This window comes from Bufo bufo, chromosome 4 (genome assembly GCF_905171765.1).
Source record: "Bufo bufo chromosome 4, aBufBuf1.1, whole genome shotgun sequence".
Taxonomy (NCBI): domain Eukaryota; kingdom Metazoa; phylum Chordata; class Amphibia; order Anura; family Bufonidae; genus Bufo; species Bufo bufo.
The window spans coordinates 55,864,392-55,881,283 of NC_053392.1; the positions used below are offsets into that span (position 1 = coordinate 55,864,392).

At 43.6% G+C, this 16,892-nt stretch overlaps 1 protein-coding gene across 1 annotated transcript in view; it reads left to right on the plus strand.

Annotated features, from left to right (window-relative positions):
• LOC120998977 (cytochrome P450 2K1-like) overlaps positions 1–16,892 on the plus strand; it is a 78,419-nt gene that overhangs the window by 36,449 nt on the left and 25,078 nt on the right. The window contains exons 5-8 of the mRNA XM_040429854.1: positions 1,860–2,020; positions 8,749–8,925; positions 13,740–13,881; positions 15,568–15,752. Coding sequence (XP_040285788.1) covers positions 1,860–2,020; positions 8,749–8,925; positions 13,740–13,881; positions 15,568–15,752 — 665 coding nt within the window. The remainder of the gene's footprint in view (positions 1–1,859; positions 2,021–8,748; positions 8,926–13,739; positions 13,882–15,567; positions 15,753–16,892) is intronic.

Here is a 16,892-nt window from a genome sequence, read left to right on the forward strand (position 1 = left end):
GTTTTGGTCACTTTTGAATGCTGGCGGTGCTTTTACTCTAGTGGTAGCATGAGACGGAGTCTACAACCCACACAAGTGGCTCAGGTAGTGCAGCTTATCCAGGATGGCACATTAATGCGAGCTGTGGCAAGAAGGTTTGCTGTGTCTGTCAGCGTAGTGTTCAGAGCATGGAGGCGCTACCAGGAGACAGGCCAGTACATCAGGAGATGTGGAGGAGGCCGTAGGAGGGCAACAACCCAGCAGCAGGACCGCTACCTCTGCCTTTGTGCAAGGAGGAACAGGAGGAGCACTGCCAGAGCCCTGCAAAATGACCTCCAGCAGGCCACAAATGTGCATGTGTCTGCTCAAACGGTCAGAAACATACTCCATGAGGGTGATATGAGGGCCCGACGTCCACAGGTGGGGGTCGTTTGGCATTTGCCAGAGAACACCAAGATTGGCAAATTCGCCACTGGCACCCTGTGCTCTTCACAGATGAAAGCAGGTTCACACTGAGCACATGTGACGTGACAGAGTCTGGAGACGCCGTGGAGAACGTTCTGCTGCCTGCAACATCCTCCAGCATGACTGGTTTGGCATTGGGTCAGTAATGGTGTGGGGTGGCATTTCTTTGGAGGGCCGCACAGCCCTCCATGTGCTTGCCAGAGGTAGCCTGACTGCCATTAGGTACCGAGATGAGATCCTCAGACCCCTTGTGAGACCATATGCTGGTGCGGTTGGCCCTGGGTTCCTCCTAATGCAAGACAATGCTAGACCTCATGTGGCTGGAATGTGTCAGCAGTTCCTGCAAGACGAAGGCATTGATGCTATGGACTGGCCCGCCCGTTCCCCAGACCTGAATCCAATTGAGCACATCTGGGACATCATGTCTTGCTCTATCCACCACAGACTGTCCAGGAGTTGGCAGATGCTTTAGTACAGGTCTGGGAGGAGATCCCTCAGGAGACCGTCCGCCACCTCATCAGGAGCATGCCCAAGCGTTGTAGGAAGGTCATACAGGCACGTGGAGTCCACACACACTACTGAGCCTCTTTTTGACTTGTTTTAAGGACATTACATCAATGTTGGATCAGCCTGTAGTGTGTTTTTCCACTTTAATTTTAAGTGTGACTCCAAATCCAGACCTCCATGGGTTGAAAAATTTGATTTCCATTTTTTTATTTTTGTGTGATTTTGTTGTCAGCACATTCAACTATGTAAAGAACAAAGTATTTCAGAAGAATATTTAATTAACTCAGATCTAGGATGTGTTATTTTTGTGTTCACTTTATTTTTTTGAGCAGTGTATTGCAACATACATATAACACAGTATTAAGCAGTATAAGTCAATGCAAGTTAACCCTTTAAAGTGAAATAAAGTATGGAGTTGATGAGTTTGCATAGGGGAAACAGGGGCAAATGTCCACAAGTATCCAGACTTTAAAGTATCTCTGCTCCAGGGCACTGCAGCATGTCAACTCTGCAGCCAGTCATTGGCTTCAGCAGCTGTTAAACTAGACGTTGACACACAGGAACAGGAGCGTGGTAGTGGAGGAGTGAAGGAGCCAGCATTCAGCAGCGGGGAGCGGGTAAGTATGCTTCTCTCTGCAGGTCCATCTAAGAAGCACAACCCTTTTAATGAACTAAATATTCAGCAGTAATTATAGCCTATTAAATGTATAACATAAGTGCTTTAAATGTAATATAATACAAAGAAAACCCCCTACTGGGCTCCTGTGCAACTGTACAGGCTGCACATATAATACATCCACCTATGATGAATACTGATGGTGACACCATCCCTTCTGTTTTGTACTGTGCTGAATCTCTGTTTCTCTACAAAAGTCAAAATTTTAACACATATTCAAATTAATTTTTAGGAAAACCCTTTGATAACCAATCCATTGTGAATACTGCTGTAGCCAACATAATCGTGTCTATACTGCTGGACTGTAGATTTGAATATGATGACCCTACAATACTGAAGCTTATGAACTTAGTTAATGAAAATATCAGGATCCTGGAAAATCTTATGGTTAAGGTAAGGATTTCTAAACAAGATATCACATGTTAAGTTTAATGGTAATTTATTTCTAGATACAGTAATAAAGTAGATACAGGTGCAACAGTAATAATACTGAAAGAGGATGAGACCTGCACACCCTTCAATGGTGGGTGGTCATAGAGGACGAACGTCAATCAATTCCAGTGGAGAAATCTATGGCACACCGAAGAATCTTTTCAAGTGGTTCTTTAATACATAATGTGCAGTTTTACATAATTTTGTGTTCAATTTCATCCAGAATATATACCAATGTAACAGGCCACGAAAGTAGTCCCAACATGTTGGTAGGATAACGACCTTTATCAAGGGATCTGTGGCCTCCGTTAGGTGAGATGTGTTCTGCACATTATGTATTAAAGCATCACTTGAAAAGAATCTGTGCCATAGATTTCTCCACTGCAACAGTAATGATAGGCAGGAAGAAAACCAGATGTGGAGCATGGTAGAGGATCATAGTCACAAGAGTAGAAATGGAACATAGTTAAACAAGAAGGATCTGGAATGTGGAAGAAAAAAAAAAAAAAAAGGGAAATGGATTCCGGAGCAAGTCTAGATTGTTGTCACAACGCAGGAACAAGGTCTAAACTGGAGACAAGGATCATCACCAGGAGAGCAGTTCAAGAACCAAACATGACAGCCAAGAATCAAGAATGAAGCCTAGTCAGGAAGAGTCAGTAGTCAGGTAGTACAAGAATGGCTTGAGACAAAGAACTGGACAGGCCCTTCCAGGAACACACTGACAGAAATAACTGCATAAGGCTACTTTCACACTGCCGTTTCAGGGTCCGCCTTTGAGATCCGTTTCAAGGCTCTCACAAGCGGCCCCAAACGGATCAGTTTAGCCCCAATGCATTCTGAATGGATGCGGATCCGTTCAGAATGCATCAGTTTGGCTCCGTTCCGCCTCCATTCCGCTATGGAGGCTGCTTGCAGCGTTTTGGTGTCCGCCTAGCGGTGCGGAGCCAAACGGATCCGTCCTGACTTACAATGTAAGTCAATGGGGACGGATCCGTTTACATTGACACAATATTGGTGCAATTGTAAACGGATCCGTCCCCCATTGACTTTGAATGTAAAGTCAGGACAGATCCGTCTGACTTACACTTAGACATAGACTTTTTTTTGACTAAGTGTATGCAGACGGAGCCGTACTGAACGGATACCATCGTTTGCATTTATGGGTGCGGATCTGTCTGTGCAGATACCAGACGGATCCGCACCTAACGCAGGTGTGAAAGTAGCCTAACAAGTTAGCAACAGAGTTCAGAGCCAGGAACAGGTAACCATTGCTTTTCTGATGCAACAATGTTTTACTGAGGAATGAGGCAGAACCAGAAAGGAATAAGCAGAAACCAGGATCTAATGGCGTCCTTTCAGTGATTTTATAGCATATTTCATGACAATGATAATAACAGGGATCACCAAGGAACTCCACTCTGACAAGGTCCATATGAATAAAAGGGAGACTATAAAAAGCCAGCTGATTACAACTGTGACATTACAGGTGAAACTCGAACAATTAGAATATCGTGCAAAGTTCATTTATTTCAGTAATGCAACTTAAAAGATGTGACTCAGTCTTCAGCATTAGGGATACCAAGTTGTAGAGGCTTGGTTGCTACTTCTACTGCAGCGACTGGGCCACAGGGGCAACACGTGAGCTATGTTGGGCTGATGTGGGTAGTGGTTTACTCAAGGTTAGCAGAGCTCCCTGGGCCGGCGTGCAGTGAAGGGAAGGACAGCACCAGTTCCTTTGGGGCACACTCTGTTGTCCAGGGATTCCCACCAGATGGAGGTTGAGGTGCACCTTGGTGGAATGGGTATTTAGGTGCCTTGGAGGGTCCCTGGTGTTGGTGACGCCAGCGGCGTTAGGTGCAAAAGGAGATGGTAGAAAGGATGCAGAGTCAATGGTTGAAAACAATGGAACCTGGATCTGTCTACACTAGGTCCACACTCTAGCACTCAGGTATTGGATATAATAACTTCTAAGGCTACTTTCACACTAGCGTTTTTGCTGGTTCCGGCAGGGTTCAGCAAAAACACTTCCGTTACTGATAATACAACCGTCTGCATCCGTTTGAACGGATCCTGTTGTATTATCTTAAACATACTTTTAACATTGCCAAAACGGATCCGTCATTAACTTCATTGAAAGTCAATGGGGGACGGATCCGTTTTCTATTTTGCATCGCCAGGACGGAAAGCAAAGTACAACATGTTGCGGTTTGCTCCCCGGTCTGGGAAAGCAACTAAACAGAACGGAATGCATTTTGGAGCACTCCGTTCTGTCTTTTTTTGATGATGATGAATAGGGACAAAACTGAAGCATTTTTTTTCCGGTATTAAGCCCCTATGTCGGAACTCAATACCGGAAAACATTAACACTAGTGAAAGTACCCTTACTTGTAATTAGCAATCCACAGGGCGATCTCCCTAATGGCAGGCAAAAACCTCTGCTCCATTATTTGTACAGGATGCTTTCCTAAACTAGATTCCACAATGTCCATAGAGGAATGTGGTAATAGACATCCACGCGTATAGTCGTCCGGTTGTGTCCAGGCGCTTTTAGGCTTCTCCCGGTCACTAGTGCTTGTGGAGCCCATAAGCTAATGCTGCTTCTATCTCCACTAGACTTGCTCTATATCCCTACATTGACTCTCTGGTCTGTGCTAGGTAACTGTAAGGCTGAGTTCACACGGGCGTGACGGATTTGTTCAGGATGCGTCCCGGTGTACTGTGGCAAACCCGCACGAGTAGGTACCCAATTGCAGTCAGTTTTGACTGCGATTGCGTTCCGTTGTTCAGTTTTTATCACTCGGGTGCAATGCGTTTTGCACGCGCGTGATAAAAAACTGACTGTGGTACCCAGACCTGAACTTCTTCACTGAAGTTCAGGTTTGGGTTCGGTGTTGTGTAGATGTTATTATTTTCCCTTATAACATGGTTATAAGGGAAAATAATAGCATTCTTTAATACCGAATGCTTAGTAGGTGGTCAATTGAGGGTTAAAAAATAAAAAATTATTAACTCACCTTCTCCTCTTGATCGCGTAGCTGCCGGTCTCTTCTTACTTCTTTAATCATGAGCTGCCGGCTAAAGGACCTGTGGTGACGTCAGATCACATGGTCCAATCACATGGTCCATCACCGTACATATATATATAGTGCCAGCACCACCTAGGGGTGAATAGTTGTAATGACACTAAAACAGCCTGCTATGAGGAATTACAGCTTGATACAACAATACATTAATATATACTGTATGTGCCCAAAGTTATACAGGGGCCCGCGACAATCACTGAGTGGGACACTGCACTACCTCTACATTCCCTATAGTTATGCCACTGCAACAATTATACTAATTGAGCAGAGGCCACTAGTAAATATTGCTCGTTGTAGGCTCTCCTTGCATTTAGGTGGATTTTGTTCTGGTACTGCTGTTTCCTCCAATATTTCAAAAAACATAAGGTTAGGTTAATTTGAAATTCAGATTATGAGTTTGATGTGAGTAAGGGTACTTTAACACTAGCGTTTCTGTTTTCCGGTATTGAGTTCCATACCAGAAAAAAAACTGATCAGTTTTAGGGTCCATTCATACATTCGTATGTGTTTTGCAGATCCACGGATCCGCAAAACACAGACACCGGCAATGTGCGTTCAGCACTTTGTGGACCGCACATCGCCGGCACTATAAATATGGTCTTATTTTTTAGCGAATGGAATTTAGGACCCGGAAGTGCTGATCCGCATTTCCGGATCCGGGCAGCACATAGTGTGGCCCCATAGAAATTAATTAGTCCACAATCCCGTTCCGCATTTTGCGGACATGTGAATGGAGACTTATCCTAATAGATTCTGAATGGAGAGCATCTGTTCAGGATTAGTGTTGAGCGAACTTCTGTTTTAAGTTCGGCGTCTAAATTTCGGCTTCCGGTTAGCGGATATGGATTCCGAATTCCGTTGTGGTGTGGTCCGTGGTAGCAGAATCAATAATCGGCCATTATTGATTCCGCTACCACGGACCACAACGGAATTCGGAATCCATATCGGGATTCTCCGCTAACCGGAAGCCGAAATTTAGACGCCGAACTTAAAACAGAAGTTCGCTCAACACTATTCAGGATGCATCAGTTCAGTCCCTCATGTCTTTTGGGCGGAGAAAATACTGCAGCATGCTGCAGTTTTCTCTCCGGCCAAAAATACTGATCACTTGCCGGAATGCTGGATCCGGCATTAATTTACATTGAAGTGTATTAGTGCTGGATCCGGCATTAAGTGTTCCGGCAAAACGGATCTGGCTTTCCGGTCTGCGCATATGCAGACCTTTAAAAATTCAAAAAATATATATATACTGTATTGGTTTTTCCGGATGACACCGGAGAGAAGGATCCGGTATTTAAATGCATTTGTCAGACGGATCCGCATTCGGATTCATCTGACAAATGCCATCAGTTTGTGTCTGGATTGCCGGATCTGCCTGCCGGAATCCTCTGCCGCAAGTCTGAATGTACCCTAAAGCTAACCTGTGTACAGCCTCGTAGAATATATCAGTGCTGTATATACATATTTTCCCATACTTTAGTTACATAGTTGGTAGGGGCTGGAAAAAGACACAAGTCCAATTTATAATCCTACCGTGATGAAAGCAATAAATTCTAGAGATGAGTGAATCTTTTGAGATTCGATTTGTTTCAAGTTCGCCAAATATTTCAAAAAGTTTAATTTGGAAACAAATCAATTCTACCCGAACCAAAGTGGTTCCAATTGGCCTCAAAAATGGTATATAGTCTCCTAGGAAAACATGTTATGTTTTTGTTAATTTTTTCTATCCTCCCTCTCTGACCTCTTGAACATAATGACAGCAAAAGCAAATAATGTCAGATTTACACTGACATACATAGTTATGGATAAACGCATGTTTGATGGTGTTAATGAGCAGCGTTTTAAAAACACACCGCACCGCCACATGCTTTTTCTTATTCCAAAGCTTCCAAAAATTGTTCCTTATTGGGGGCAGATGGTATTTAAACACATATTGTGTTATGGGGAAAAACTGTGGCTTGTGGGGGACCAAGCATCCAAATAAATTCCAGCTCCCCACTACATCGTATGCAATATTAAATGGTGGAATTGGCAAGTGCTCATCTCTAATCAGGAACATATTTAAGTGAGTGAAATAAATAAATAAAATAAAAAAAATTTACTAGCTCCCATATTCCATGCATCCTCGATGCCACAAGTTAAACTACAGGTGTAGAAAAGAAGACAACAGAATATACTGTACGTAGAAACAAATGAACACGAAAAACTCTTCCCAGCATTTAAAAGCCATTCATTCAAGTACAGGGTGGGCCATTTATATGGATACACCTTAATAAAATGGGAATGGTTGGTGATATTAACTTCCTGTTTGTGGCACATTAGTATATGTGAGGGGGGAAACTTTTCAAGATGGGTGGTGACCATGGCGGCCATTTTGAAGTCGGCGATTTTGAATCCAACTTTGTGACACATCAAACTTATTGGGAATTTCACAAGAAAATCAATGGTGTGCTTGGTTTTAACGTAATTTTATTCTTTCATTTAATTTTTTTTGTTCCAACAGTCTTGGAGGGATCTATCCAATGTGGGTTAGTGTCAGACCAATAGCGGTGGTTTTGTTTGTTAACTTCACCATTCACATAAAAGTTTGCCTCATCACTGAACAAAATCTTCTGCGTAAACTGAGGGTCCTGTTCCAATTTTTGTTTTGCCCATTCTGCAAATTCAGTGCGCCGATCTGGGTCATCCTCGTTGAGATGCTGAAGTAGCTGGAGTTTGTAAGGGTGCCATTTGTGAGTAGCTAATATCCGCCGAAGGGATGTTCGACTAATGCCGCTCTCCAGTGACATGCAGTGAGTGCTACGCTGTGGGCTCTTGCTGAATGAAGCTAGGACAGCCACTGATGTTTCTTCATTAGAGACAGATTTCATGCGTCCACATTTTGGCAAAGCCAACACTGAACCAGTTTCACGAAACTTAGCAAGCAGTTTGCTAACTGTAGCATGGGAGATGGGTGGTCTCGTAGGGTGTCTTGCATTGAAATCTGCTGCAATGACCCGGTTACTGCGTTCACCAGACATCAACACAATTTCTATCCGCTCCTCACGTGTTAACCTCGGCGTTAACCTCGGCGACATGTCAATGGCTGTAAAAAAAGAGAAACTTGTAAATAACTCATGAAAGAATAAAGTTACATTAAAACCAAGCACACCATTGTTTTTCTTGTGAAATTCCCAATAAGTTTGATGTGTCACATGACCCTCTTCCTATTGAAAAAACAAAAGTTGGATTCAAAATGGCCGACTTCAAAATGGCCACCATGGTCACCACCCATCTTGAAAAGTTTCCCCCCCTCACATATACTAATGTGCCACAAACAGGAAGTTAATATCGCCAACCATTCCCATTTTATTAAGGTGTATCCATATAAATGGCCCACCCTGTACTTCACCTGACCATTCATCTTCTGTCTAAGGCCCCTTGAAGACGAGAGTGTCCGGATAAGGTCCAGATGCGTTGCGGCAAACCCGCGCGAGTAGGTACCCAATTGCAGCCAATTTCTCCAGGATGCAGCAGGGAGAGCAGAATGACCTGCCAGCCACGGTAGGTTAGATTGTATATTACATTAGACTGAACTGACACTTGTCATCTTTATATATTAAGCTGTACAACAGTTATCCCACTCTGATCGGCTGGCTACCTGGGAGCCATAGAAAGCTGACTGAAAATTACAGAGAATTGCAGGATTTTGTCATTGCCACATTTACCAAACTAGAAAAAGAGCTTGATGTCAACAATCAGAGAAACTTCATCGAGGCTTTCCTGGCTAAACAACGAGAGGTAAATATTACATTTATGCCTTGTACGATATCCACCTGATTTTGGATTATGGTGTGAGTATTTGGCTCTTCTATTTAAAAGAATAATGAATTATAGAGTGGGTAATAGGACGCATTGTGGAGAAATATAATATACGATGGTTGTTTACTCATGTACTATATCAATCTATTGTAAATTTTTTCATGTCTATCCACTCTAATTATTATTATTATTATTATTTAAAAAAAAATTTTTTTATTAGAAAGCACCATTATTTCCATGCCACTTTACATCTAAAAGGGGGTATACATACTTCATATAAAATAAAACAGGTACAAAAACAAGTACTATAAGGCCTTTTGCACGCGACCGTATGTATTTTGCGGTCCGCAAAAAATAAGGATGACGTCCGTGTGCATTCCGTTTTCTGAGGAACAGAACAGCTGGCCCCTAATAGAACAGTACTATCCTTGTCCGTTATGAGGACAATAATAGGACAAGTTCTATCTTTTAGCGGAACGGATATATACGGAAAATACTGAAACAGAATGCACATGGAGTACCTTCCGTTTTTTTTTTCGGACCCATTGAAATGAATGGTGCCGCATACGGTCTGCAAAAAAAAAACGAAACGGACACGGAAAGAAAATACGCTCATGCACACGATCGTTGTTGTGTTCCGTTCCGCAAAATGGGGTTCCGTTGTTCCGTGATCCGTTTCCGTGTGTCTTCCTTTATTTTTGGAGGATCACCAGACATGAAGGAAAGTAAAAGAAAATCTAAGACAGGTTTGCCATGCAAATGATAGGAAAAAAACGGACGCGGATGACAATCTTGCGTGCCTCCGTGTTTTTTAGCGGTCCCATTGACTTGAATGGGTCCGCGAACCGTTTTCCGCGAAAATAATAGGACAGGTTATATTTTTTTGACGGACTGGAACCACGGATCACGGACGCGGATGACAGGCGGTGCATTAGCCGAGTTTTCAGCGGACCTATTGAAAGTCAATGGGTCCGCAGAAAATCACGAAAAACGGAACAACGGACACGGAATAAAACAACGGTCGTGTGCATGAGGCCTAAAAGCTTCTCATCTGGATGTGTGGTGGCAGCCCGCTTATTGCAGGTGCTAAGCTTTCCTGAAGAGGTGGGTTTTCAGGTTGCTTTTGAAGGTTTGGATGTTGGAGGAGAGTCTGATTTGCTGGGGTAATGAGTCCCAGAGTATGGGGTGCACATGAGACATCCTGTAGATGACTGTGTGAGGAACAGGTGACAGCAAAGTGTGTGGATCAGAGATTACGTGTTGGAATGTATAGGGAAAGCACAGTAGGCAAGAAATTCAAGCAGAAGACAGATTGTGGATGGCCTTACATGAAGTTATTAGTATTTTGAAATTAATTTGCTGGGCGATGGGGAGCAAGTGAAGGGACTGACAGAGGCGAAAGGGGAGAGGTGGAATAAACGGGCAGATAGGAGGGCACAGAAGAGGATTTGGGGCATGTATAAGTCACGAGGGCATTCAGTAGTATTTTAGTTGACTCAGGGTTGAGGAAAGAGCGATTGAGTGAGATATTTTTTGAGTTGAAAGCTGAAGGAGATAGTCAGGGTTTGGATGTGTGAAGGAGTTCAAGCATGCATGGGATAAGGCCATCCTTCATATAAGATAGGGCCAGGGGCTAGTCATAGTATTCAGTATATTGGGCAGACTAGATGGGCCAAATGGCTCTTATCTGCCGACACATTGTATGTTTCTATGTGTGGCTTGAAGGACAGTGCAGAATCAAATGGTATCACAAGGCAGTATATGTATTAGACTGGGGAAAGCACGGTGCCCTTAAATGTAATGGATAGGTCTGGTATGGAGGCTGAGTTATATGGGGGAAAGATGATGAATTCTGCTTTCTGTATGATGAGTTTTAAAAAGCAGGAAGATAATCGATTGTCTGTTGCAAACTTGCAACCCTGGGAGTACATCACCGAGAATAAATCATTTCAGCTATAGAGTCTGGGAATGAAGTGACATTTAATCTATTGTCATAGAATCCCTATGGAGTCCTGACGCGTTTCCCAAACATTATACATTGCTCAAAAAAATAAAGGGAACACTTTAACAACACAATGTAACTCCAAGTCAATCACACTTCTGTGAAATCAAACTGTCCACTTAGGAAGCAACACTGAGTGACAATCAATTTCACATGCTGTTATGAAAATGGGATAGACAACAGGTGGAAATTATAGGCAATTAGCAAGACACCCCCAATAAAGAAGTGGTTCTGCAGGTGGTGATCACAGACCACTTCTCAGTTCCTATGCCTTCTGGCTGATTTTTGGTCACTTTTGAATGCTGGCGGTGCTTTCACTCTAGTGGTAGCATGAGATGGAGTCTACAACCCACACAAGTGGCTCAGGTAGTGCAGCTTATCCAGGATGGCACATCAATGCAAGCTGTGGCAAGAAGGTTTGCTGTGTCTGTCAGCGTAGTGTCCAGAGCATGGAGGCACTACCAGTAGACTGGCCAGTACATAAGGAGACGTGGAGGAGGCCGTAGGAAGGCAACAACCCAGCAGCAGGACCGCTACCTCCGCCTTTGTGCAAGGAGGAACAGGAGGAGCACTGCCAGAGCCCTGCAAAATGACCTCCAGCAGGCCACAAATGTGCATGTGTCTGCCCAAACGGTCAGAAAAAGACTCCATGAGGGTGATATGAGGGCCCAACGTCCACAGGTGGGGGTTGTGCTTACAGCCCAACACCGTGCAGGACGTTTGGCATTTGCCAGAGAACACCAAGATTGGCAAATTCGCCACTGGCGCCCTGTGCTCTTCACAGATGAAAGCAGGTTCACACTGAGCACATGTGACAGACGTGACAGAGTCTGGAGACGCCGTGGAGAACGTTCTGCTGCCTGCAACATCCTCCAGCATGACCGGTTTGGCATTGGGTCAGTAATGGTGTGGGGTGGCATTTCTTTGGAGGGCCGCACAGCCCTCCATGTGCTCGCCAGAGGTAGCCTGACTGCCATTAGGTACCGAGATGAGATCCTCAGACCCCTTGTGAGACCATATGCTGGTGCGGTTGTCCCTGGGTTCCTCCTAATGCAAGACAATGCTAGACCTCATGTGGCTGAAGTGTGTCAGCAGTTCCTGTAAGACGAAGGCATTGATGCTATGAACTGGCCCGCCCGTTCCCCAGACCTGAATCCAATTGAGCACATCTGGGACATCATGTCTCGCTCTATCCACCAACGTCACGTTGCACCACAGACTGTCCAGGAGTTGGCAGATGCTTTAGTCCAGGTCTGGGAGGAGATCCCTCAGGAGACCGTCCGCCACCTCATCAGGAGCATGCACAGGCGTTGTAGGGAGGTAATACAGGCAAGTGGAGGCCACACACACTACTGAGCCTCATTTTGACTTGTTTTAAGGACATTACATCAAAGTTGGATCAGCCTGTAGTGTGTTTTTCCACTTTAATTTTGAGTGTGACTCCAAATCCAGACCTCCATGGGTTGAAAAATTTGATTTCCATTTTTAATTTTTGTGTGATTTTGTTGTCAGCACATTCAACTATGTAAAGAACAAAGTATTTCAGAAGAATATTTAATTAATTCAGATCTAGGATGTGTTATTTTTGTGTTCCCTTTATTTTTTTGAGCAGTGTATATAGCTGCCAGCATTTATGTTTTTTCATAGATACCAATCCATGTTTGGTGAATGGATGGTCTACATTAGAATGACTATCGTGACACAGACTGATGAATCTCAAATTACATTCTTCATTTGGACACCACTGAGTTCTATTAATATTAGACTTGAAAAAACGTCACTTCAGTCTTAGGCTACTTTCACACTTGCGGCAGAGTGATCTGCCAAGTGGTTCCGTAGCCGGAACTGCCTGCCGGATCAGGCAATCTGCATGCAAATGGACAGCATTTGTAGACGGATCTGGATGCAGATCCGTCTCACAAATGCATTGCAAGAACGGATCCGTCTCTCCGTTTGTCATATGGACAAACGGATCCGTTTCAATTTTTTTTTCAGACCGGAAGGACGGATCCGGCACTAATACATTTCAATGTAAATTAATGCCGGCCACCGATCCAGGATTTTGGATGGAGATAATACCGTCCAAAAAGCCGTTCAGTGACTGAACTGAAGACATCCTGATGCATCCTGAACGGATTACTCTCCATTCAGAATGCATTAGGATAAAACTGATCAGTTCTTTTCCGGTATTGAGCCCCTAGGACGGAACTCCGTGCCGGAAAAGAAAAACGCTAGTGTGAAAGTACCCTTAGTATTCCAAGGAGAGAGCCCTTAGGGATTCCATTGCTGAAGATAATTATTTCTAGTTATGTACTCACAGGTTTGCAAGTGAGGTCATTAATGTCATGACCTTTTGAATCATATTACTCATTCTCATACAGTCCAGATCCTCTTTTTGATACTATTTATATCTACTAAAGAAATATTGTGTTGCACATACTCAGGGAGGTATCTTTGGACTACGGGGATTGTGCCTTTTTGAGTGAGAATCATTTTAAGCTCTTCCCCATACCTTGTGACTTGAGGGATAATTTCTATTCTCCTCCCGTGGTCACAATGGTGTATTGTGCCCCCCCCCCCCCCCATTTTCTTTCTTTGACTTTTTTGCTTACATAGTGGTTATTTTATTTGAGTCTACAAGGAACACCAAGGCCAATTTAAAGTAGTTTTTGTTTAGTGATAGTTTAATGAATTTTCCAGAAAGAAGTAAGCTACAGTTTTATGCATTTAAGGCGTATAATACATTGGTCTATATAGTATGTTACCAGCCACAATTTTTCTCTTTGTTAAGGGAAAACCAGAATCTACATTATATTATCATAATAAAAATCTGAGCACACTGGTGATAGACCTGTTTTCTGCCGGAATGGAGACGACTTCAACCACTCTGCGATGGGGATTACTATTAATGATGAAATATCCTGAAATACAAAGTAAGAAAATAAAAAATCCTTAGGGCAATTATTCCAATGTGTTCCAATTGTATAACTGAATGCAAAGACATAGTGTATTGTTATTTTATGTGGTGTATCTGGTTCGGCATTTAAAGTGTTGTCCGGGAATAAGTAAGTGACTTTTAACAGATGGCCGCAGCCTGCCTCTGCTATGGAAAGAATCATATTTACCTACTCTCCGCTGCTATGGTCCTGCAATCCGGCTCCCGTGTGTCCATAATTCTAGTCCATAGCGGAGGCAGGCTGCAGGCTACTGGCACCTATAGCGGAGGCAGGCTGCGGGCTACTGGCACCTATAGCGGAGGCAGGCTGCAGGCTACTGGCACCTATAGTGGAGGCAGGCTGCAGGCTACTGGCACCTATAGCGGAGGCAGGCTGCAGGCTACTGGCACCTATAGCGGAGGCAGGCTGCGGGCTACTGGCACCTATAGCGGAGGCAGGCTGTGGGCTACTGGCACCTATAGTGGAGGCAGGCTGCAGGCTACTGGCACCTATAGCGGAGGCAGGCTGCAGGCTACTGGCACCTATAGCGGAGGCAGGCTGCAGGTTACTGGCACCTATAGCGGAGGCAGGCTGCAGGCTACTGGCACCTATAGCGGAGGCAGGCTGCAGGCTACTGGCACCTATAGCAGAGGCAGGCTACTGGCACCTATAGCAGAGGCAGGCTGCAGGCTACTGGCACCTATAGCGGAGGCAGGCTGCAGGCTACTGGCGCCTATAGCAGAGGCAGGCTGCAGGCTACTGGCACCTATAGCGGAGGCAGGCTGCAGGCTACTGGCACCTATAGCGGAGGCAGGCTGCAGGCTACTAGCACCTATAGCAGAGGCAGGCTGCAGGCTACTGGCACCTATAGCGGAGGCAGGCTGCGGGCTACTGCCACCTATAGCGGAGGCAGGCTGCAGGCTACTGGCACCTATAGTGGAGGCAGGCTGCAGGCTACTAGCACCTATAGCAGAGGCAGGCTGCAGACTACTGGCACCTATAGCGGAGGCAGGCTACGGGCTACTGGCCCCTATAGCGGAGGCAGGCTGCGGGCTACTGGCCCCTATAGTGGAGGCAGGCTGCAGGCTACTGGCACCTATAGTGGAGGCAGGCTGCAGGCTACTGGCACCTATAGCGGAGGCAGGCTGCTGGCACCTATGAAAGGTTATTTACTCCCAGACAGCCATTTAATATAGCAGCTACACTTTTTACATGTTTCTTTTATTCCCATTTAGACTTGCACATGATTCTCTGAGTTTGCAGGACAGCTTGTCTACCTTTTTCTGAGAACAAATTCATAGTTTTCTTAAAATTATTAAGTGTATAACAGTGTTTTCCAGTGATCAAATGCAATGTATTGCATATTTACTCACAGGAATTTAGAAAATTTCAGGAATTTCGTTGTTGTATTCCAATAAATATGGTTAAAGTTAGTAGCCTGATCACTTACATGATAGTAAGAAAAATAATGTTACCATTTTACTACAGTAAATTTGTTATTACTAAATTATTGGGCATTTATGAAGGCGCCAGAGTGTGATAATATTCAGCAGTCTAAGTCGGGACTTCAACGCATTGATCACTACAATTATTATGAAAGCAATTTTTCGATAAAGTTTATTTGTATATTTACAGTAGTTGTGCCTGCACATTGTAACTGAAATATCTCTTTTAAATAAACAGAGAAAATACAAAATGAGATTGAAACTGTTATTGGATCTGCTCAACCACAAGCCGAAAATAGGAAACAAATGCCGTATACTGATGCTGTCATTCATGAAATTCAAAGGTTTGGTGACATTATACCTGGAAACCTCCCACATTCACCAACTAGAGATTTGACCTTCAGGGGTTATCTTATTCCAAAGGTGAAGTCAGATACCGTACAGTACTTTATCATATAACATGCCTAATACCTACAGTATGTATGCTTAGTTAAGGGCAAGTTAGACAAGTTATTAAAATTCACATATACTGTACATGGTGGGACCCCCTGAAAGGGACTAGAGATGTGCAAACCTTTCAAGATTTGGCTTGTTTCAGATTTGCCAAAATATTTGGAAAAATTTGGTTGAGAGAGAGAGAGAATTGCATACCTTTTGGCTTTCTGGTAAAATGTATTCAAATTAGCTTTCCTTCTAAAACAGAAAAGTATGCTAATCGTTTCTCATGGCAACTGAATTAAGATATGCAAAATTGTATATACTCTTCCTAGAAACCAAGAGTAGTGTCGCCTGGCATACAGTAATCATGCATATTTTTTGGTCTCCCTACTGAGACTAAAAAATAAAAGAGTACCCATAAGACCATTCAACCAAAAAAGGGAATTTTTTCTTGAGCAATTCTGGTTCTCTTGTCCTTCTAGAAAGAGAACTAGCATGCATGTTTCTTTGAAAGAAGTGTAGGCTTTGAGGGATGTTCTAGTTCTTTTGTTTCACTTTCAGTTGAATATTACTTTGGAGGCCTCACTGTGGTTCATTTGCAATTAATCCCAAAATGGTAAAATGGAATTGATTATTCTTGAAGGGATTCCCTCCGTGGGAATCAGAACTTTTTGAGAAATTTGGAACAAATCTCGAACCGGTAGAATCAATTTGCTTATCCTTTAAGTGGACTATTAGATACCATGATCCGAATGCTTGTTAATTATTCAAAGTAGAGATAAGCAAGCCTATTGACATTTGTTTTGTGTCTTATTTGGTGAATTTTTCAAAAGTTTGATTCATTCCCCAATCTACATGTTCACATGTTAATGTCAGTGGCTTGTTCTGCACAAGTGTCAAAAAATGATGCGTTAACAGCAGCAGAATGACTGCCCGTATTTATACATGCACAAAATCTAATTGTCAGAAGAAAGATTGGCTTGTTCTGAATAAGCCAGCAAAAATGTTCCCTTTTGATTGGGAGCAGCAGCAGTATAGTGTGGTTGTGGAAAAGGTATGGTAATACTGGCATGTGGCTGTAATAGTAATGACACCAGTAGCTGCACAGCATGAAAGAGACAAGGC